The sequence below is a fragment of the Rhinolophus sinicus genome, linkage group LG03, assembly GCF_036562045.2.
Source record: "Rhinolophus sinicus isolate RSC01 linkage group LG03, ASM3656204v1, whole genome shotgun sequence".
NCBI classification, from domain to species: domain Eukaryota; kingdom Metazoa; phylum Chordata; class Mammalia; order Chiroptera; family Rhinolophidae; genus Rhinolophus; species Rhinolophus sinicus.
Window position 1 is genome coordinate 61,631,213 of NC_133753.1, and position 24,552 is coordinate 61,655,764.

Genomic DNA, 24,552 nt, shown 5'->3' on the forward strand with positions numbered 1-24,552 from the left:
GAGCCCACAATCAAATTAGAGTGGATCTAATTTTAAATTTCTCTGTATATTAACAAGAATTTTGACGAACATTTGATTACTTATTTCCTCTTAGAATTTGAATATGTAAATTTACTGTATATACTCTCATAATTATTAGACCAAGGGCCAGAGAACTACAGCCTGTGGACCACATGCAAATTGTCACTTAATTTTGTAAATAAAGTTTTATTGGTACACAGCAATGCTTATTCAATCATGTACTGTCTATGACTACTTTCATGCTACAATGGCAGAAAAAGCAGTTGTAACAGAGACTGCAAAACCTAAAATATTAACAGATGGCCTTTTATAGGAAAAAGTTTGCCAACCTGATGTAGACGATTATTAAAACATATGTAAGACAATTTACGCTTTACATTGTTTTGAAAGAAAGAGAAATAACAAGCAGAATTAAAACTAGATATAGGTCAACCACAATGAACTTACCAAAAAAGAAAGCAAAAGTAAAGTAAGTCCCAAGAGGACACTATCTGGCTTTGATTCAGATGAAAAATTTTGATCCTATCTTAAAAATATCCTTTTTATTTTTAAGAGTATATACATAAATGCTATGGAACTGATATTCAAGAGTAAATAAATACCATGAACTGTTCATTTAAATATAGTTAATTTTATGTTGTGAATTTCACACCAACAAATTATTTTTAAGAAGAGTATATACAGTATTTTACAGGTTTCTACCTTTAAGTGGGCCACATTACGTCGTAGTGGTTAAATATGTAAGTTACATCTTACCTAATAATGTGGTTTCTCCAAAATCTCTTAGATCATCTCAGACCCTTGTGTATATTTCTTCTTTGCCAGTAGATGGAGACAACACCACTGAAAGTTTAAAAGACATCATTCCCTGTTTAAAGGGAGCTTGCTGGTCTGAAAACTGGAGGAACCCTAACCCAAGATTTCTTCAGTTATTTTAAAAAAGCAAGACAGAATAGCCATGCCAAAACCAGAAATCCAAGGGAATGTACCCAATATTAACTATGGACAGCCTCAAAAATTTACTGAAGAGGAACTAAACTCTGTACATGATATAGTATTAACTAAATCATAATATTAAAATGCAATCATCTCTATAACTTGTAAGTCAAACTTCCTTTTCATTGCTCCTAATTTAGGCTAGATCATTTATTTTTCAGTTTCAGAACGTATACCTCAGAATATGTAAGAAAAAAGAGTTCTTTGAATTCCAAAGAGGTAGATGTAGTACATAAATGATTTTTATAAGTATTTAGTGACATGCACTGCTAGAAGCCTTTTATTCAAAATAAGACAACTATTCAAATGCACATGAAAATAATAAGAACTTGATACAGAAGAGAACTGAAGCAGAAATGGTAGAAGCAGTATGAAAAAATTCAATTTTATGGTCATACTGAAAAAAAATGCTCATGAAGGTGAAGAATGAAACTCTTCTACTTTCTAAGTTTCTTATTTCACTATTAAAAACTAAATAAACAGACCAAAACCATCTGCAAGAAATAAATCTGAAAGCGTAAGAAGTCATCTCAAAATAATTATTTTTCAAATAACAGCTTTCCTTTCCAAATTCAAAGCCTGAAAGCCATTGTTTTTAACTGCAATTTTGAAAAAAACAAGGTTATCAAGCTAAAAAGACAGAACTAAAATACTGCTTGCTATTCTACATTTGCCACAGGACTCCTGTCTTTGAAGTGCACTAAACAAGAACAACCTATTTGGCAGAAAATATCTTATTAAGGAGAAGATTTACCTTAAACCGAATAATACTGTTGAAAAAGAATACAAAAACCTTTAAATCCCTTATTTTATGTATATTTTGCTCATCCTCTGATCATACATCAGAATTAAAACCAGTTTACATAAAAGGGAAATGAATATAGTATTCATATATCAACACACCTACAACACCTATCTAGAGTAAACTAGAACTAACAATAATTGCTAAAATAAATCCTTTTGTAACTCATTGCAAGTAGGTAAAGTAGACTCTGAACAACAAACTTCCTAATTTTGAGATTTTTTTGATTCCTAAGAAATAATAACTATCATGTGCCAAGAACACAATACCCAAATTCTAACTGCCTACTAAGAGCATGTAAACAACCATAAACACCTTTTCATCACCCTCACGGTAGATATTCTGTGGCTTTATTTAGTTAATCCTTGGGTTGGCTTCCTCTTGACAAACTTTTGACCCTTTCCCAATTCTTCAACAACTGGTATATATGAAGGTAATACTAATAAAACAACTGCCACCACAGAAAGCCACTTTCCTTCCAACTTTCAAAGTGTATTCACATATACTAATTCAAATTTTATGATAAGAAAATCTTACACATAAAGTAAAAACTATGGCCAACACACATAAACTGTAATTCACAGTGAAATGTAAATATTTGTATTTTGCACTGTTACCTGTCTATCAACACAGATGAGGGGGAAATGTTTATATCCAAATTTTTTAAGCAAAGCAGTAACTAGAAGAGTATCCTGGAATTCTGTGATTAATATAAAGTAGATCAACCAAACTGGAATCTACAGACCATATTACTACAAAAGGAAATAAAAATGACCAACAAGGAATGAGTTTTCTTTGTATTGATTGGATTTCAGAGGGAAAAAAACACACCAGGTATTAACCTGGCCAAGTTTTTCTCAGGGATCTATGATGTCAGTGCTCCTGCCTCCACCTGCTGGCAAACAGATTATAAAACTAGCAGAGATCACTGGATAAAAAAAGTTCACATCTTTTTGTAACAACTTAATGTTGTTTTATGTAATTATTTAGCATGATGCTACTTGGTGTTAATAAGTCATTAAAACATTCATGAAATCCATTTAAAAAACACATTAAACTTCACACACACAAAAAATTATAAAAGATTTCTTAGTTCGGAATGTTAACTAAAAGGCCAAAAATGAAGTTAAAATTTTTTTTTTTAATTACCTGATAAATGACATCTTGGAAAAGGACTGGAAAAGTAAGTGCTGCATCTTCCAGCTCATTTAGACTACAGTGTACTAGTGTTTCATCCTTAAAATAAAAAACACATATTGAATGAACCAAGATAGTAGAATAAATTTCAAATGATAATTTTATGTATTCAAGACCACCAAAAACATTTATTCAAGCATCCATTCATATATAGACTTTTACATTTATCATATATTACTGAGTGTGGTAATTTGGACAGAATTTTCTAAGTCACTGGTTCTCTGGTGTGGTCCCTGGACCAGCAAGCAGCAGCATCACCTGGGAACTAGTTAGAAATGCAAACTTTCCAGCTCCACTTCCAATAATTCAGAAACTCAGTGGAGGATGAAGAGAGGAGCCAGCACTGTGTTTTAACAAGCCCTTGAGGTGATTCTGATGCATGCTCAACTTTGAGAATCACTGCTGAGTTCTGTAGTTGCTAACTTTCTGTTAAGTAAACCACATATCCAGTGCTTTTTTTTACAATTAGCAAATGGAAGTTCAAACTCTAATTATTTTAAAAATACATATATTCTATTTATATAGCTCCTTATCCTTAAAGCTTTTTATGAAGAATTTCATTTTAAAAACTGGATGTTTTAGTATCTGTTGAGTATTTCACAGATACAAACATTTAACTAAATTAGCAGTCAGTGAAGACTTGTTATGTTTGATTACCAAATCCTGATTTCTCATTAAAAGATTAAGGTGAAGATGATTCAAAGATAGGTGCAAGCATTTATATTTCTCAAATCCTGAATGATTTAAAAAACAGGGCTTCCATTTATAGTGACAATGCTTAAAAAAAAAAATAAAGCTGCTAATAACAATCCCTCAACTTTTTCTGTGTTTAAGATGAATTAAAATGAAACACAAATGATCATACCTTGTGATTCCACATCTTATTAGCTGGAGTGTTTCTTTTAACCTAAAGTTAAACTCTGGGAAGGCAAAGAGCAAAAAATACTCTAGATATGCCCCATTTTCTTTTAATAATAGCATATCAGACTACACATTTCAAGGAATTCTCTTAGAATCTTGAAAAATATATATTCTTTCCTACATCTGAATAGCTAATTCTACTACTTCTTCATATATAACCTATCTAAATTTTGATCATTCTGCTTTATCCACTTCTATAAAATAACAGCCAATTCTTATCTTCCCTTCTCTACTTGTCTTCACAATGTATTAAGAATTATATAGCCAAACCTCCCAAATCAACTCCTAACATAAAAATCTAGCCAAATCTTTTTCAGTTTCTCCACTAACACATACATCAAATTTAAACTACTCATAATTAATTTCAAAATTATTTTCTTTCTACTTATCTTCTAATAAATACCTTAAATATCTACCACACCTGGATACTTCTCTGATATCTCTGCTTAGGCCAAGGCTATAAGGTATTGAACTCAAAACAGAAGAATGCATGCTAATGCACGCTAAGATTTAAAATAATATGCTTTTCCTGAAGAAAAATTCTTTATGAGAATTAAACCACATCTCCAGTTATAGGGTACCAGCAACAAGGGCTAAATAATAAAATGTTTTCCAAGATTATGTAAAAGATATTTAGTTTTCAAAGCTCTTTTGGTACCCTAAAATATAAATTTTTAAATCATACCAAGAGAGCATATTAAAGGTTTTATTAGCCAGCATTAAGAGATCATGCTTTTGAGAGTCTATTAATAGTCATTAGATAATACACAAAAATAAGAATAGGAAAAGGATTATGGTCTTGCATAAAGTTAATACACTGAGGCCCAGATTATATTTGGTCCTTCAGGGAAACATAATCGTGACCCCCGAAAAGGTGAAATCTAGGCACGAAATGAAATGAGAACTTACTGGGAGGTTTAAAAAAAAAAAATCACAACGGTTTCAGGAATATGGGGGAAAGAATTAATTTCAGTACAAAAATAAAAAGCCTAGTTTATTTTCAAAGGGTACCTATAACTAACCAAGTTGGGGACCCTAGCATTAGGGCTATGCTTAATATAAAAACATTTCAGAACACCTAAGACACGTTTATAGTAAATGTGCAAGACTATTCATGTACTTGTATTCTTTCAGGTATTTGGGGCTAGTATTTTAAAAAAGGAATTTAACTCCTTTATTTTTCCTATGTCTACAAATAATATACTTACCAGGTCTAAAACTAGTGAGAATTCCGGTGTGCTTCTAGTTTTCAATGGAAGAGCAGGTTTCCTATTTAGCTGTTCTTCTGTCAGTGGTGGAACATGTTTGATGAAATAATAGCTATAAATCAAATTTTAAGAAAATTTGAACATTTTTACTTTTTGTAAATATGAGACATATTACTAAATTCAGCCCATCTTTAAATCTTTAATTAAATAATGCACACTTATTCTAGTAAACCAAGCATGTGAAACATGTAAATAAAACTGAAAATATACAAATTAGTATTTTAGTAACTCAGTAAAAGTATTAATACCTAAAGGTCACATGCTCTTTGCAATATATTTAGCTATCCCTCCACACATGTACTTTCATTCTGCTCCAAAAGCGACAGAAAACAAAAATAAAAAACTCACGGGTCAAATACTTCCCAGTCTTCTTCATAGGTGGCCTCTGCATGGGCTGATGAATAACCACTATCTGGAGTTACTGGTGCTATTTATAAAGTGAAAAACAAAACATTACTTTGTCACTTAATGCTTCCATGAAGTATGCATTTTACTGCTTTTATATAAGCTCTTCCTGAAGCCCTGTGTTTTAGGTTAAAGATAAGACAGAAATAACTTCTAAACAGTATTTAAAAGCAAATTTATTAACACATAACTCTAGCTCCAGATCCAAAGGAAAAAATTACCATTACAGACGAAATGGCAAGCTATATATATCATGGCTAGCAGAACTAAAAGTCCTAACAGCTAAGAGAAAATTTACTACTTATTACTACAAAGAATTCAATTTCTAACTGGATGGTGCTTATATATATAACTGTAAAACTTTCATGGTGCTCTTATAGCAGTAATACTTCACAAAACGCCTTGTACTTACAGGCAGTCAATACATGTGTGCTGACAATAGACCCAAAGCTATTTTTTTAACCTGAGATCCATGAATAGTCTTTAAGAGGTCCATGAATCCCTTGAAGACTTACAAAAAAAAAAAAAATGCTGTAGGTACATGTTTCTAGGAATCACAAGGCTACCCATGATCTTAAATAGTTAAGAAATGATGCTCTGCATAGAAATCATTGCTTTAGAAGACCCAATTATTTTAGTTCTAACGTATAACGTATAACTTAAAATAATCAAGAAGCAATTCTATATTCCATCACACATATATATATATATATAATCTGTTCTGTTTGAAATAAAATGTATCAATTGATAGAGCTTTAGAAATTATGCTGGGAATTTTCTAAGACAATAATTACAATTTAAACTCAAGGAGAGGACAAAGATAACTTACAAGCTAAACAGGTAATGTCTCAGAGAAAATAATTTAAGGCGGATGCTAGAGACTGAGTCTTTATGTCCCCCAGATCTCACACATTGAAACCTAATCCTCAATATGATGGTATTTGAAGGTGGAGCCTTTGGTGGTCATGAGGTCATTAGGGCATGCGGATGGAGCCCTCATGAAGGGGATTAATGCCCATCAGAGAGCTCATAGCTTCTGCCATGTGAGGACACAGCGAGAAGATAGCTAGCTGTCTGTGACCCAGGAAGCGGGCCGTCACCAGACACTGACACCAGTGACACTTTGACTTAGGTTTCCCAGACTCCTGAACTGTGAGAAATAAATTTTGTTACATGATAGCAGCCCGGAAGGACTAAGACAGTAGAACTCAATAAAAATTGCTGTAATTTTTGTAATAACTGTATGCCAACTAAACAGTTCATTAGCACAAGAAGATAATGAAAAAATATTATCTTCCAACCACTTCTGTTTCAAATTCCTATTAACCTCAGAGAAAGGGAGAAAGGAAGTAATATTTGAGTGCCTTCATGCTAAGCCTTTTCATATTTCATCTCTCTAACCTTCAAAACCCTGAATTATTATTACCATTTAAAAGGTAAGAAAACTGTTTCAGAGAACTTAAACTGTCCAAAGTCACATAGCTAAGTAAATGGTAGAGCCAGTCTCCTTTCTTCTTTTTCTCTTTTGCTACGTTCTTGAAGTTAGGGAAAAGTAATAATTTTGTCGCTCATATTCATCTTTTAAGATCAGCAAAAATTTACTTCTATCCTCTCAAGATCCTCCCAGAGTAACTGCAATGTGCCACTTCATCATTTTCCTCATCTATTATTTTTTAAATTTATTTTTCAATTACAATTGACATACAATATTACATTAGTTTCAGGTGTACAACGCAGTGATTAGACATTTATATACCTTACAAAGTGGTCACCACCAATAAGTCTAAACCCCATCTGACACCACACAGTTATTACAATGTTTTTGACTATATTCCTTATGCTACACTTCACATCCTATTTTAATAACCTGCAATTTGTATTTCTTAATCCCTTTCACCGTTTCCCCGATTCCCCAAGCCCCCTACTTCCTGCTTCTGACGACCACCAATTTGTTCTCTGTATATGAGTTTTTTATTTTGTTTGTTCGTTTACTTTGTTTATCAGATTCCACATATAAGTGAAATCATATGGTATTTGTCCTCCTGACTTATTTCACTTAGCATAATATCCTCTAGGTTCATCCATGTTCTCACAAATGGCAAATTTTAATTCTTTTTTTAAGGCTGAATAATAGTCCATTGCTCATTTATTTTTAATAGTGTGCAACACACTATACAGTAATTTTTGTGTCTACTTTGCTCATCAGTAAGATTGTGTACTCTTCAGGGTCAAGGAGCATATCTTACTCATCTTTTATAAACAGTGCCCATCACAAAAAATAGGTGTTCAACAAATGTTATAGGATTAAATAAGTGAATGAGACAACTGGAGTAAATCTTACTTTCCCCTCTAGAAACAACTAAGGTTATAGAAGTTCTCCATCTTCACGGCCTGTTTCCCCAAAAATAAGACCTAGCCGGATAATCAGCTCTAATGCATCTTTTGGAGCAAAACTTAATATAAAACAATATAATATAACATAACATAACACCCAGTCTTATTTTACTTTAAGACCTGGTATAAGACTGGGTCTTACATTAATTTTTGCTCCAAAAGACACATTAGAGCTGATTGTCTGGCTAGGTCTTATTTTCAGGGAAACACGGTAGTTGTCAGAAAAAATAAATACAAAGATTTATATGCAGCACAAAAATATAGAATAAACATCAAACAGGAAGCCAAAAGCCTTGGACTTTACCGTAATTCAATAGCCTGTAACACTGGGTATAGAAATTAACATAAAATAAGTCAACAGTAGGTTCATTTGAAGTCTTATCCACCCAAGAATGAACTATGTGTATAATCTATTCTGATTAGCTTGTTAGATTCAGTATTATTCTTAAATTATATCATTATAATTGAACATTATAGGCATTAATATTTTGACAAATTTGAATCTTCTATTATCCTGCTTTTCTCTTTATGTTGGTATTACTGGGTTGCAGTTTATAGAAATTTCATAATTGTATAATTTTTCTTTAATTATTTTCTGCTATTTCAATGATTTTCTTTCTTAATTTGCCCATTATATTCAAGAGAAGAACATCATTCTACTTCTGTATACCAAACTATCAAAATATACTTCTTAACTAGTCTTTCTCAAATACCTGGCACACAAGGAATTAAAAAAAAAAAAAAAAAAAAAAGTCTAAGATCTTCTCCCTCTGGGAACAGATGGCCATCCTCAATTTGTTTCTGCTTTTAAGTATGATGGAACACAATTTCATCGTTTAGCCTTGGATGTCTATCTACCATAACCTCTCAGACGTAATAAATTATGATCTCATGAGGTTCTACATTTCTGTAACAAATGGCTCAGGAATCCAAGAATTATATTAGGCCTATATAAGGATCCAGAATTAGGCTGCAAAGTCTGAGTATAGGGAGAGATCCAGGAACAGAAGCTTCTTTTGGGGGGATGTCATCTATGTATGAAACAAAGATGAAGATATGAGACTACCTCTACGTAGAAGCTTCAGAACTAAGGGTCTAAGACTGGTGTAATTATAAGTATGTTCATAACCATGAGCACATATTTTGCAGTTGTGTTAAATATCTCAAGTAGTATGATTGGTACAAATAATTAAACTGTAAAGTGATTAATAGAACAATCTTTTTTAAAAACTTCAATTTCAAAATGACTAGATTTTGGGGAGAAAGTTTTATTTTCAATTTTAATTTTCTTAACTTTAAGGAAGAAAAACGTATGCATTTAATCTGCCTATTTAAGAAAAAATATGAAATACTGTATTTTTATTGTTAAAAATTATTCGTGAAGAGCATAAGAAAAGGAATTTTCTTTACCTGTAAGGGGTGGGATATCACGGTTCACTGTTTCTTCTGCTTCTTCTAAACCATTATTTATTGATGGCCTCACTTGAACTGCTTGATTTGTGTAAGCTGCTCCATTAGTTGACGTAGTAGTACTGGTAGTGATCTCATCCACCTGTTCCATATCAAGTTGTTTTACTATCTCTTCAGCTTCCACAGCCTGTCCTGGGGAATCGGATCCTGATGTTCCTGAAATCATGATTTGGTGTACTCACAATCATCATTTAAAAACTCACAGGGGTGGGAGGATAAAACAGATGTTGTTTAAGGATACAAATTTACAACGATTAGTAAATAAGCTTTAAAGATCTATTGAACAGTTTAGTGAATACAGACAAGATTTATTATAATCATCAAACTTGCTAAGAGACTAGAACTTAATTATTCCAACCAAAGACAGAATAATCATGCAACATGACAGCAATGCTAACTACAGCTATAATGGATATCATATTGTAACATATAAATGCATCAAATACATGTATACCTTAAATTTACACAATGCTATGTCAAATATATTTTAATAAAAATAAAAACTCAAATATTTCAAAAAACTAAATACAACAGAAACAAACCTGTGGAAAGACACCATTGTTTAGTGAGTCTCTTCTAGACATTTCAAACAATGAGGAATAAAGACTAGAGGAATAAGCTAGAGTAATATTTGTGAACAAAGCTTTAAAAGTGTTCAAATAGTTTAAAAACACCCATTTATAGTCAAACAAGTAATAATTTAGAACTTTTTAATTTTTTTATTGAGATATAACTGACATTTAACATTGTGTAAGTTTCAGCTGTACCTGTTGATTTAATACATTTATATAGTGCAATATGATTACCAACCTAGCATTAGCTAACATCTCTATCCCACAACATAAGTATCATTTCTTTTGTGGTTAGAACATTTAAGATTTATTCTCTTAGCAACTTTGAAGCATGTAATACAGTATTGTTGACTATAGAACCTCTTTACGGCAAGTATCATTTATTAAATGCCTACTGTGTCTAGTCATTATTTATATATATTATTCTCTCTCTTTTTATTCAGAGAAACAAGGACAATATCTCAACAAGATTCCATCTTAATAAAGATTGATTTGAAGTTAGTTTCCTCATTATACTCAGCTATCACCTAGATGACACTGCTGCCCAATTCTTCTTCCACTATGGAATGACCCCATCTTTTTCCATTTCTTTACGGAACCCTCCAAAAGTCATTTTCAACAGCAAAACCAACCTCTAATACTTGCAACTTTCTCGCAGAATATTTCTTCTCCCTCAGTGCTTTAAATTTAACCTCTTCCCCCCAAAAATCTCTTTTCCTGATAAAAATTTATTATACTTATTTACATATACCTCCCCCTCCTGTAAAAAGGAGACTTCTTGAGGGCAGGGACCATGTGTTAACCATCTGTGAATCTCCAATGGCTGGAATACAGTAGATGCTCAATATTCGTTGAATGAGCTGAAATCTTCAAATCACCCCTCACATTTAAGTATATCCTGTCTCACAGATTGAGACTCAAGAACTTAGAACTGGTCCAACGTAACATGGCAGGGCTTAACATGGCAGGGATTTTAAAGCAAGTTTAACTCCAAAGCCCATTCTTTTTCCATTACACTAGCATTTATTTCCAAAGATGTTCTCTGAAGCACTAGTTCTGTAAGATGTCCCACAGAATAGGGTTCTCAGTCAAATATGTCTAGGAAATACTGGGTTAACCAAAGTTAGAAGTAGTTTTATTTTTTTGTTTTGTTTCCATTACAAATTAATGTGCTAATATGCACTATTTTTGCCTTGGAACATCTTGATTTTACAGTGCACCGTTCTGCCTCTTAAAAATTACATCGTTATCCAGAAACATAATTCCAATTAGAATTTAAATAACTAGGCAACAAGTATTTAATGGCTATTTTCCATGTGCCCAACACTGTATCAAACAACATGGTAGATGCAAAAATAAAGACATGATCTCTTGCCCTCAAATAGTCTACAGACTAAATTATCATGTATGAAATTATGTATTAATCATCAGAAAAGATAACAGCTAAATCTTTTTAAAAAAATACGTTGGTAAATAAGCCTATTTTGATTCTTTTGCCAAGGCTAAATTAGATAATAAAAACCTTCAATTCATTTGAATTAGTGTAGTTTTACTATTTGTCTAAACTGAAGATACATGGCGGGTGAGGGGAAAAATCAAGCAATGATAATAAAAATCAACTGTGTTACAAAAAAATGACCTAGTTTCAGCTCACTTAAAATGTTCAACATATTCACTTTATTGATCTAGAATACTGAAAATGCTTCTGGAGTCTCTCCTGTACACATTCTTAAGGATTACAAAGTCATCCCAACACAGAAAAAATAACTTCCCTCCATCCGCAAGTTTATCATCAAGCTTTTCAGAGTGTGAAAGCAGAGGTCATTCACTTCAACAAAATCAAACATGTCCTATATTTATTTCAGTCACTAAGAAAAAAAAGGCTTTCAGAAGCCATGTGTTTTAATGAGGCTAAAAACAAAGATAAGATGCTGACAAACTATGCCACTAAAATCAAACAGATTTTTACAAATCCTAGGAAAACCATTAATTTTTTAAACCCAAATCATGTGTAATGGTTTACACTCACCATTTTTATTTGCTGGTGAAAAAAAGTTGAAGACAGGAGAAAATATGGTCCCCAACAATGTAGTCCTTGGAGGACTGCCAGAGGAAGGATTATCTTCTAATTTTCCATTTTGTTTTACATGTTGATTTGTCATTTCATAACTACCAGCTTCTAAGAAAGAAATAGAAGAACAAAGCTGTAATCTAAAAAACATGACTTTCAGAAATGTGTTCTAAATCATTCATTGTAAAAATAACTTTTTCCCACAAAATACTACATGAAAACTAACATTAATATTAAGAAAGTTTATTATTTAATAAAATCTTGAGGTAAATCACTGGTAAATTAAATGATCTTTATAACAAACTTACTTAACGCTTTATAAATACTAAAAATTCACTGAGTTTTTCAAAGTACAGTTGACCCTTGAACAACACGAGTTTGAACTGCATGGATTAAACATGGATTTTTTTTTTTTTTCAATAAATACAGTCAGCCCTCTGTATCCCCAGGTTTCTCATCCACGGAGTCATCAGTATGTTATATTGAAACAGAATTTTCGGGCTGGCCCGGTGGCTCAGGTAGTTGGAGCACCCTACTCCTAATGCCAAGGTCGTCGGTTGGAATCCCACATGGGCCAGTGAGCTGCGCCCTCTACAGGTAAGACTGTGAACAATGGCTCTCCCTGGAGCTGGGCTGCCGTGAACCAGAGGAACAACCAGAGGTCAGTGTGGGCTGCCACGAGCTGCTGTGTGCTACCGTGAGCAGCTGGTGGCCAGCGTGAGCCGCCAGCAGCCGGCGAGAGCTGCCATGAGCTGCTGTGAGTGGCCAAGTGATGACTGGTGGCTGAGGGAGCGCAAGGCTCATACTACCAGCATGGGCCAGGGAGCTGTGTCCTACACAACTAGACTGAGAAACAACGCTTAAACCAGAGTATGGGGGGGAGGATGGAAGAAGGGGAAAAAAAAATAGTACTTTCGATCCGTGGCTGGGATGCACAGAAGCAGAGGGCATTGTTCTATGTAAGCCATTTTGTATAAGGGACCTGAGCATCTGTGGATTTTGGTATATCCACATGGGTCCGAAACCAATCCCTGCAGATACCAAAGGACAACGGAAGTTTTGGGGGAGTCAAAGTTATGTGTGGATTTTTGGACTGTGCAAGGGGTCTGGGCCCCACGTTGTTAAAGGGTCAACTATAGATTTACATCTAGAATTACAGACTGAAAGGTTTCTAATCAACACAGGGTAACAGAATGAAATAAATTCTTTGTAACTAAAGCAAGCAAGTGACAATATTAAAAACACAAATGCAAAATTTTGTCTTTATTTACATTTTGGGATGCTGCCTACTTCATAAAACCTAACCTCCAATCTATTTCTAATGAAATAAATAGAGGGAACATAGCTTTATTGAAGCAGAAGACTATGGATAGCAGTATCAAAAATTACTTATGGATATTGAGGTACCATTTCAAAGTGGTTAGGAAGAATAACCAGTTGTTTAATTTCTAGTGAATAAAAATTTTTCATGGGTTTTTGGAAAATATACAATAAAAATAAATTCAAACAAATGTTTTGATTAATCATCCTTAACCATTTACAACGTTACTTGGTATCTACCTCATTTCTTTCCTTCTTTGCTATAAGTCTTTTAATAACTTGTTCCTTTATCCCTTTTCTCCCTAACGTGAATTCTAACGATAAGAGATACAACACTGCATTGAGGAGAAAGATGTAAGAAATTTTTATTGCTGTCGTGTTTATAATAACATTGCTTAAAAGGCAGTATGCCATGTTCTTAAGTGTTGTTCTTTATAGCTTTCTCTGCATGTTCTTGTTTTCTCCTTCTTTTTAACTTTGAGGAGCTTCACAGCCATATCAGATATTGACCTGAACAGGGTTTATCAACAGCAACACTATTGACTTCTGGGCTGGATAATTCTTTGTTGTGGGAAGATGGCCTGTGCATTGTAGGATGTTTAGCAGCATCCCTGACCTCCACTGCGAGATATGAGTAGCAACCCCAACAGATTGTGACAACCAAAAAGGTCTCCAGGCATTGACAAATCTCCCCTGGGGGACAAAACCACTCCTAGTTGAGAATAACTGGCCTGAATGATCTAAGCCCTCTCTGAGCTCTGAAATTCTATGATAGAGAAACAAATTCTTTGTACATATTAAGTACATACTTCAAATCTGTACATGTACAAATTAAGTCACAACTATTATTATTTTAAGAAATGAGTTCATCAGAAGCCAAAAATGTTGCTCCATTTACACGTTCATGGTAAATAGTATAAAGCTAGTTGCTCTGCCTTTGTCATTTTAATTCAAAAAGGTAGATTTATATTAGGTAAATTTTTATTTCACTTCTTGCTATTAATATTTACTATAAAGATTACAAAAACAAGGCAGAAATTGCTCAAAGTAGATTTTTAAAAACAGAAAAGAAACACATCAGGTGAGATCTCTGCTTATACCTAATAAAACAGTATCTAAATATTAACAAACCTCCATTTACTTGACTTTTCCGCCTTACTCGAGATATCTGTTTGTTAGGTTTTTCTCCTGCTCTTGGTGTTGATGTGATCAGATTATTATCTATATCGCGTTCAATTCTACTCCGTTTCGAAGGATTTTCTCTCTCTTCCTTAAGATATAAAAGGAAAAACATGCATTGAGCAGTCTTTCTGCCTTACAGGTTACACTTTTAAAATAATAAAATTTGATATGCATCCCATTGCAGCATCATTTACAACAGCTAACATATGGAAACAACCTAAGGGTCCAATGATTGATGAATGAATAAAGAAAATATGGTATATATATATATATGCAGTCATAAGAAAAGAATGAAATCTTGCCATTTGTGACAACATGGATGGACTTTGAGGGCATTATACTACATTATACTAAGTGAAATAAGTCAGACAGAGAAAGACAAATACTGTATGATCTCACTTGTATATGAAATCTAAAATTAAACAAACAAAACAGAGAACAGATTGGTGGTGGTTGCCAGAGGTGGGAGAAATGGGTGAAGGTACAAAACTCAAGTAATAAAATAATAAGTCATGAAGATGTAATGTACAGCATGGTGAGTATAGTTAATAATACTGTATCACATATTTGAAAGTTGCGAAGAGAGTAAATCTTTAACATTCTCAACACAAGGGAAAAAAACTCTGGAACTATGTATGTTGATTAATGTTAACTAGACATTGTGATCACTTTGCAATACATACAAATATCAAATCGTTACATTATATACTTAATATACATCAATTATATCTCAAAAGAAAAAAGAATTGATGCGGTATGATATATCTCCCCTTTTTCAAATCCAGGAGAAACAAACTGAATTAATATCTAACATTGGTAGAAAATACAGGAAAAATGTGAGTGTCATTAAAGAGTAGTTATTAATGCAATTCAGATCCTTTCCCCAAGATCCATTCAATTTCCATGCCATTGAAATAACTGATTATACAATGTGCTCTGAATTTTCAGCAATTTCCCCTTATTCCTAGAATTGCCTGAAAGAACAGAGGTCGCTTCATGAGCACTGAGGGGAAGAGAGAGAACCTTACTGGAATTTGCTGGCATATCACTTATTACCAAAAATGACAAAAAATTATAGGGCCTGCCAGTGCCACACCCCCCAATGTCAACCTCAATTCTTTAAAGGCCTAAATTAGTACTAAGGAGGATACTCTTAACAAAGCTCTCTATTCATTTCCTTATATGGGGTAAACCCACATATGACCAGTTTATACTATTTTTATAGTATTATTGACTAAGAGAGTATATACTCCAAGCAATTAGCTGATTTTTCTCCATCTATTTTTCTCATTGTAAAACTTCTAGAGTCATCTACCACACGAACAATTTTCTTATATTTACTGTAATACTGGCCTATACCGTGTTTCCCCGAAAATAACACCTAGCTGAATCAATGCGTCTTTTGGAGCAAAAATTAATATAAGACCCAGTCTTACAGTAAAATCTAAGACCGGGTCTTATATATGACCGAATTTTACATTAATTTTTGCTCCAAAAGATGCATTAGAGCTGCTTGTCCAGCTAGGTCTTATTTTTGGGGAAACACGGTAATTCCTTGTTTTAATGAGACTACTTGAAATCTTTGGATAAGGACTAGATTTTAAAATCTTTATGTATAATTTACACATATAATCAACATCCTTATTCAACAGGAATAACTTGTCTACTATTTTATATTTGGTGCTTTTACACCACAGCAAATAATATACGAGGTGTGACCAAACGATACGATGAATGTTTAAATAAAAAACGTTTATTATATAGTAAGACACATAACCGTTAATCCCCTTCAAAATACTCCCCCTTGCTTCAAACCTATTTATCCCATTGTTCTTGCCACTTTCTGAAGCAGTTCTGGAAGTCCTCTTTCTTAAGTGTCTTTAGTTGCGCTGTTGTGGCTGCCTCGATGTCCTGAATCATTCTGACTTTGGGGAAGAGCCAGAAGTCACACAGTGCCAGATCCCATGAATAAAGTAGATGAAGACACACTGTAATGTTTTTATTTGACAGAAATTGCTGTATACCAGAAGTGATGTGTGACAAGGAGAGTTGTCATGATGGAGGATGATTTATGGCACACTTTAAAACACATTCTCTCAACCGTAGCTCACACTGACTGACTGCACCCGAACAAGTTGAAACTTTTCACACACTGTCACTAAGTTTCGACATGTCGCTTCCCTTATTGAAGATCCCTGCCTTTCCATTGGATGGCACTTGGCAGCAGCATTCACCATATTTTATGATTACAACTGAAAGACTATCACACATCGCTTCTGGTACGTCAATTTCTGTCAAATAAAAACATTATGGTGTATCCTCATCCACCTTATTCATCGGATCTGGCACCATGCAACTTCTGGCTCTTTCTCAAAGTCAAAATGACCATGAAAGGTAAAAGTTTAGAATCGATTCAGGACACCGAGGCAGCCACAACAGTGCAACTAAAGACACTCCTGAAAGAGGACTTCCAGAACTATTTCAGAAAGTGGCAAGAATGATGGGATAAGTGTGTTCAAAGCGAGGGGAGGTATTTTGAGGGAGATTAATGGCAATGTGTCTTTTACTGTAATAAATTAATTTAAACATTCACCATATTTTTGATCATACCTCATACTATTATGCATTTTCTAAAGATTGAATATGCTTTTAAAAACAGAAAATAAACATGTCAAGTTAGATCTATGCTGTATACTGGCCCATCTGTTAGTCACTCAGTAGCTGTCTCAGTTACTGGATCACTGTCCTGGTATTGCAGTGCTTGTGTTCAAGAAACCCTTATAAAACCCAATGCTATGTCACAATGCCAGTGTCATTCACCTCACTTCACCTTATCACACAGGCACTTATTATCTATCTCACATCATCACATGAAGGGTGAGTACAGTACAATATTTTGAGAGGCCACATGCATATAACTTATTACAGTATATTGTTATAACTGTTCTATTTTATTGCTAGCTATTGTTGTTAATCTCTTACTGTGCCTAATTTATAAATTAAACTTTATCATAGGTTATCAAAGCTATCTATTCATTTCCTTATATGGGGCAAACCCACATATGACCAGTTTATACTATTTTTATAGTATTATTGACTAAGAGAGTATATACTCCAATTAGCTGATTTTTCTCCATCTATTTTTCTCATTGTAAACCTTCTAGAGTCATCTACCACACGAGCAATTTTCTTATATTTACTGTAATACTGGCCTATACCGTGTTTCCCAGAAAATAAGACCTAGCTGGAAAATCATAGTATATATACGGTATATATAGGGAAAATCATAGTATATATACGGTTCAGCACTACCCACAGTTTCAGGCATCCACCGGGGGTCTTGGAACGTATCCCCTGTGGCTAAGGGTGGACTACTATATAGCACAAAATGCCTCAGTGATTCAAAACAAAATTCCTCTAATTTTTACTGCTTAGCATTCCCCTGTATTTTAAAATGAACTGGAAGCCTCATATCTCAAATATGGGATCTCCATTACTGCAAAATATAGGGGGTCTCTTTATAAAGTCCTTCAAAAATAGAAATAGTGCCACAAAACCTTAACTACACTAAGTTCCAGCATCCTCTTAAGGAAGTTTACCTGGTATAATATAAATACATACATTTCTGAAACCTTACATTCTGCAATACTAAAAATATCAAGATTTATGGTAGGGAAAAAAAATGGGACCAGGAGAGTAGAGAGGGGAACATTGGGGCAGATCAGTCAATACCCCTATAACTCTATAACCACAGCACTAACAAAAATAATGACTGGGACCTCCGGAGATAATTTGGACACCCCAGTCAGGCAGCGAGGAGCAGCTGAAATGCTACTTCAAAGCTTAATAAAAGGTATTTAAAAAAAAAGTAGAAACAAAGGCTTATGGGAGCTGATAAATAAAGCTTTAATAGGGCTGCTATGACAATGCAGCTGCCACCTGAGAAGAGTTCCTGCTAGGCCAGGCTGTACATCTCAGGGAGGACACCCCCACTGCAGGTTATCATTTTTAATTTAAAAGTCTATGTGTGGGGTTTGGGGGTGCCTTAGGCTCTGTAGGAGCTGAACTTCCCTTATGAAGTATAAAATTCAATTCCCATTATTTAGGATCCCCCTATCCAATTTAGGAAAAATCACGTATAAACCAACATACAACCCATATTACACTGACACTATTCCCCTGATTACCAACAGTGTATAAGCTAACTGATATTGTGGAGGCACCACATATTGTACCAGAACACACTGTATTATGGTCAATTCAGAATACATTCAAATACCTTAGCTTACATCTCTAAAGAGAAGGAAGCAGAAGCTATTAAGATCAAGGTTACGTAAGGTTCCGCACTGATAAAAATCCTATTTTTTAGAATAATGTATTCAAATGTCTGATGATGATCCAATTCTGAAAGAGAATTCGTCACCCAATCCTAGTCTTTCTTAAATATTCAACTATACACACTTCAGGGACATTTTTGGACATGATATGATTTTTAGAAGAAGAATTAGGAAAAACAGGATTTCTACATTACTACACATGCTGTTTTAGTAACTTTAATAACCTTACAATGTCTTCTCTGGAATCTGTATTTTTCAAAATTGTCTCTTTTAAGTGGAAAATCTTGGGAAGGTGGTTTTCTTAAATCTCTGAATCCCAAAGGAAATACAGAGAACTAGAGAGGCAACAAAAACCCAAGGACAAATTTAGAACAAAATCAGCAAATAAGGTGTCTGCCCCAAACTCCACATGGAGGACAAACCAACAACCACAACACCTGAAGGCCCACATGCACCACTGCAGAAGAAATCAAAAGGATGCAACAAGATGTACAGCAACACGTCTGAGAACACGAGTAGCCCAAAATAGCTAACAGGCAGGTATTCAATTGAAAGTATAGCAGGCCAACTTGATGACAGCAGATGAGAAGAGAGGAAGTTGCTCTCCAATCCAATAGCAAAGGGGTCAATGGTGAGAGTGAAACAGGAGCAAGTTTAGCTTTTATGAACTCTTGAAATTGACTGACTATGGCTCCCTTCTACAGTAGGGCTCCACACGGGGGAAAATTGCTGGGAATGGAATCAAAATTGAATTAAGAAAATCACAGGAAAGGAGAAAAAGAAGTTCCAGATAAACATGGGGTAGGGGTAAAGTGACAGGAAAACTGAAAAAGCAATCATTAAATTTTTTAACACCACATAAAAACAACAAACCTAATTGAAAAGATACTTTGAACCACAAAACTCTCTAAAAATTCAGAAAAACCAATCTCACATAAAAATGAGCAACAAGAAAGTACATGTCAAATCCCAAATAAAAATTACAATAAAACACACAAGAAGTCAAATGACCTCTATAGATTAAAAAAAGTCAGAAAAACATGCATGGAGAATAGATCAAAACGAGAACTTTCTATTTCAAAGCAAAACAAGAAATTAAGAAAATGATGAGACATACATCAGAGTTAAGAAAACTCAGAAATGAAGAGACAGAAGAAAATAATTAGAAATAAAAGAAAAAAATCATTTCAGAAATAAAGACTGAAATAGAATGGACACAAAAGTGAGTAAACAATAGATTATGCCTTTAAGAGAAATACAAGGTAAAACGGGGAAAAAAATTTAAGACATCAAAATGTTGACAAATACTGCAAGATAGACAAAGAAGATCCAACAGACAGAAAACAGTAGTCCTTGAAGGAAACCAAAGCAAAAACATGGCAACAGAACAAATATTAGAAAAATTTCCTCAAATAAAAGATTTGAAATTACATGAAAAAGTACTAAAACTTTTTCTGGGTTGATTTTTTGTTGTTTTTATTTATTTATTTTTTATAAGGAGGGCACAGCTCACAGTGGCCCATGTGGGGATTGAACCAGCAACCTTGGCGTTCTTAGCACCATGCTCTAAACAACTGAGCTAACTGTTTTTTTAACTAAAACCATCAACGCAGAAAAACAGATACATCCTAAATTTAACAGAATTTAAAGAAAAAAATCCTTAGGAGAACAAGGCAAAGTCACTTTATTTATAAAGGGAAAAATTAAGATGATCAAACTTTGACAGCAATACTTTTTATGTCAGAATAAAATGAAATAACATTTAAAATAATCAAGAGAAAATGTGAGCCAAAAATTTTACATGCAGCAAAACTGATTTTCAAGCATAAAGGGCACTTTAGCAACAAGCAAGAACTCAGAATATTTTCCCCAAGAATGCTTTCTGTGGCATCTACTAGAAAATGAGCTTTAGACATAAAAATGACTACAATCTCATGAGGACTGAGGATAACCATTAAACATATGGAACATATGTAGAACCTATATAACTAAAACAAATGAGGACTAAAAGATAGTATGGGATGACTACAGGCTCAGAATGTATCAACATAAACTATAAAAAACTGGTAAGAGATATGTACAAAGTTTTTTTAATAGTTCACTTTAAAGACATTCTAAGACAGAAAAGTTGACAGAATTCATTTTCAGCTGATCTACACAAGAAATACTAAGTGAAGTTCTTCAGGCATAAAATAAATAATACCAGATGGGACCCTAAATTTGCAGTAAGGAATGACCACTAAGGCAAATATATGAGTAAATATAGAAGATCTTTATGTTCAGTACTTCTACTGTGCTCTTACTAGCTATGTTCAATAGTTATACTTGCTATAATCTCTTTAGCCTCATTATGATCCAGTAAATTATTATCTTGAAATCTCCAAGTTTTTCTATATATGTAGAAACACAGTAAGAGTACTCTTGTTGTTTTGCAATATTAAATTTGGTTTTTAAAATTTTATCTAAAAGCTATTTTAGAATTTAATATTTTAAAAGAAAATTTGTAACTTTCTAGTAAATAGGCCATTAAATTTAAAAAGGGAGATTAGATGATTTGTGATTTAAATCCACTGATGTACTGATGAAAGGATTAAACTGATATATTAGAATTCTCTTATCACAAAAAGGGCAAATGTATTCCAAAGAAACTGGATGGAATTGTATATTACGAATTACAAATGAAAATATGATAAACCTATTTTCCCTTTGGCTGCCTAAGTAGTCCTATTGTGTCTTATGCAACAGAACATACTGAAATTGAATTATGGTGACAATTCAGTTGTACTGTCATTTGAGATCATTCAGCATTTTTTTAAAAAGGATATTTTTAAATATACACATGATGAGTTCTTTAAAAGGCAAAATTGTTACAGCTTTTCAAACTAAAAATAAAAAAGCCAATGAAGTATCTTAAAGAGAAAGTTATATTGCATCAGTTGAAAAAGTGCACATAATATCTGAGAGACTTATAAAATAAACTCTTTTACAGCAGGTAGTGCTGAAAGCCTGCTGGGTAAAAAGTCAGTAAAAGAAACAGGCACTTCCAGTTTCTAATGATAAAATAAATTACTGAATTAAAGACTTATCTGCAGCCTTTCTGTCCATGGACACTGCCAAGTTAAGCATGGTTCAAATCTCCCCTCCTGCAGTCATCATGTCTAACTCAAGAGTCTCACAAAGAGCCCGAACAGCTGCAGAAGCTCTTCATGGGAGGTTTGAGCTTTGAAACAACCGATGAGAGTTGGAGGAGCCATTCTGAACAATGGGGAACACTCCCAGACTGTGTGGTGATGAAGTATCCAAACACCAAGCGCTCCAGAGGCTTTGGGTTTGTCATCTATGCCGCCATGGAAGAGGTGAGTGCAACCATGAAGGCAAGGCCACACAAGGAGGAGGGAAGAGTTGTGGGACCAAAGAGGGCTGCTCAAGAGAAGATTCTCAAACACCTGGTGTCCACTGCACTGTGGAAAAGATTTTTGCTGATGGTATTAAAGAAGACACTGAAGAATATCACCAAAGAGATGATTTTGAATAGTGTGGGAAAATTGAAGTGATTGAAATCATGACTGACTGAAGCAGTGGCAAGAAGAGAGGCTTGGCTTTTGTAACCTTTGATGACCGTGACTCTGTAGACAAGCCTGTCATTCAGAAATACCACACTGTGAATGGCCACAACGGGGAAGTAAGGAAAGCCCTATCTAAGCAAGAAATGGCTAGTGCTTCATCCAGTCAGAGGTCAAAGTGGTTCTGGAAACTTCGGTGGTGGTTGTGGAGGTGGTTTTGGTGGGAGTGACAACTTTGGTCACGGAGGAAACATCAGTGGTTGAGGTGACTTTGGTGGCAGTCGTGGTGGTGGAAAATATGGTGGCAGTGGGAATGGTTATAATGGATTTAGTAATGATGAAAGCAATTTTGGAGGAGGTGGAGCTACAATGATTTTGACAATTATAACAATTTATCTTCAAATTTTGGACCCATGGAAGGAGGAAATTTTAGCGGCAAAAGCTCTGGCCCCTATGGTGGTGGAGGCCAATACTTTGCCAAACCACGAAACCAAGGCCGCTCTGGTGGTTCCAGCAGCAGCAGAAGCTATGGCAGTGGCAGAAGGTTTTAATTACTGCCAGGAAACAAAGCTTAGCAGGAGAGGAGAGCCAGAGAAATGACAGAGAAACTACAGGTAGCAAGAGATTTGTGAACTCAGCCAAGCACAGTGGTGGCAAGGCCTAGCTGCTACAAAGAAGACATGTTTTAGACAACAATCCTGTGTATGGACAAAAACCTGGAGAACTGCATTTGTTACTAATTATGTAACAGGTTATTTCAGTTTCTGTTATGTGGAAAGTGTAAAAAGCATTCCAACAAAGGGTTTTAACTAGAATTTTTTTGCACCCATGCTCTTGATTGCTAAATGTAATAGTCTTATCATGACGCTGAATAAATATGTCTTTTAAAAAAAAAGTATCTGCAAATACAAAAAATGATTTAAAATCTGGTTTGCAGAACTACTTCTGCCTTACAGATGTGGCTGAACTTTCTGTTTTGACTGTTTTTATCTGGTTCTAGCATCAACTAATCACCAAAGATCTTTTAATCATCAAAGATCTTCTTCACTGTGAATGCATGGTAACAAACACAAATGGTACATATTTTTTTTGCATCTCATTTTATCCTGGAATAACTTGTGCTGACATTTGCGCTAATTGTGCAAAAGCACAACTGTGATGGATATAACTACTACCACCTTAGCAAATCAAGGCACTGACACGCAATAGTTATTGTGCTTTTCACTGCCATGCACTTGCAGAGGAGGGAAAAAAGCTGATTCTACTTAAGAATGTCCTTGATGAAGCTGTAAAATTAATTAAATCTCAACCCTTAAATATGTGTTATCATTCTGTATGATGAGATGGGAAGTATATACAAAGTACTTCTACTGTAAATTTGTGCTTCCACAATTGTGTTGGGGAAAAGTGAGTGACTGAGCTGTAACCTGAATTAGATTACTTTTTCTGATGGAAAATTATTTTTACTGGAAGTAGGTATTTTCTGAAAATTGAACAAAGCAAGCCTGTCACTTTAAGAAAACTGACGGTTTTTATTGCCAACAATAAAATTTGAGTTTTCAAGCAAAAACTGGAATTTTAGAAAAGTTGAACCCAGAATCATGAGCTTGACAGCTTCCCAATACTTAAAAGACTGTTCTGTTGAGATCAGTGGGGATGCTCACAAATGTGATGTTTAAATATTGAATAAAATTTGTCAGTATGTAAACACATGGAAGATCTGCACAATTCAGTGAACCAGTTCTTTCCAAATAACCAGTGCATGATGTTACAAAACCATACATCGGAAAAAGATCCACTCCAAGTGCAAGATAGACCAACAAAAAGATCAGAAAGCAGAGCTTTCAAATTCAATCTTGGAACAGGAACCTAAAAAACTACATTGTTGTCAAGTTTTGGAGTAATATCAACACAGTATTTGCAATTATTTAAAAAGGACATTAAAATACTTTTCCATTTTCAAAATACATGTTGTTGTTTTCATGCTTCAACAATAACAACAAACTACCTTCTATGAAGCCACCATTAAGGAG

At 34.2% G+C, this 24,552-nt stretch overlaps 1 protein-coding gene and 1 pseudogene across 4 annotated transcripts in view; one reads left to right on the forward strand and one right to left on the reverse strand.

Annotated features, from left to right (window-relative positions):
- Positions 1 to 24,552, reverse strand: part of CTDSPL2 (CTD small phosphatase like 2) — an 88,109-nt gene that overhangs the window by 17,064 nt on the left and 46,493 nt on the right. For 3 of the 4 annotated variants that reach the window (XM_019725319.2, XM_074327825.1, XM_074327826.1), the window contains exons 3-8: positions 14,569 to 14,707; positions 12,076 to 12,225; positions 9,415 to 9,630; positions 5,554 to 5,632; positions 5,146 to 5,257; positions 2,969 to 3,055 (exon numbers count right to left, since the gene is read on the reverse strand). In XM_019725319.2, the coding sequence (XP_019580878.1) occupies positions 2,969 to 3,055; positions 5,146 to 5,257; positions 5,554 to 5,632; positions 9,415 to 9,630; positions 12,076 to 12,225; positions 14,569 to 14,707 (783 nt within the window). The remainder of the gene's footprint in view (positions 1 to 2,968; positions 3,056 to 5,145; positions 5,258 to 5,553; positions 5,633 to 9,414; positions 9,631 to 12,075; positions 12,226 to 14,568; positions 14,708 to 24,552) is intronic. The other variant, XM_019725320.2, reaches the window with a different exon arrangement.
- LOC109444259 (heterogeneous nuclear ribonucleoprotein A1) lies at positions 20,978 to 23,589 on the forward strand (annotated as a pseudogene).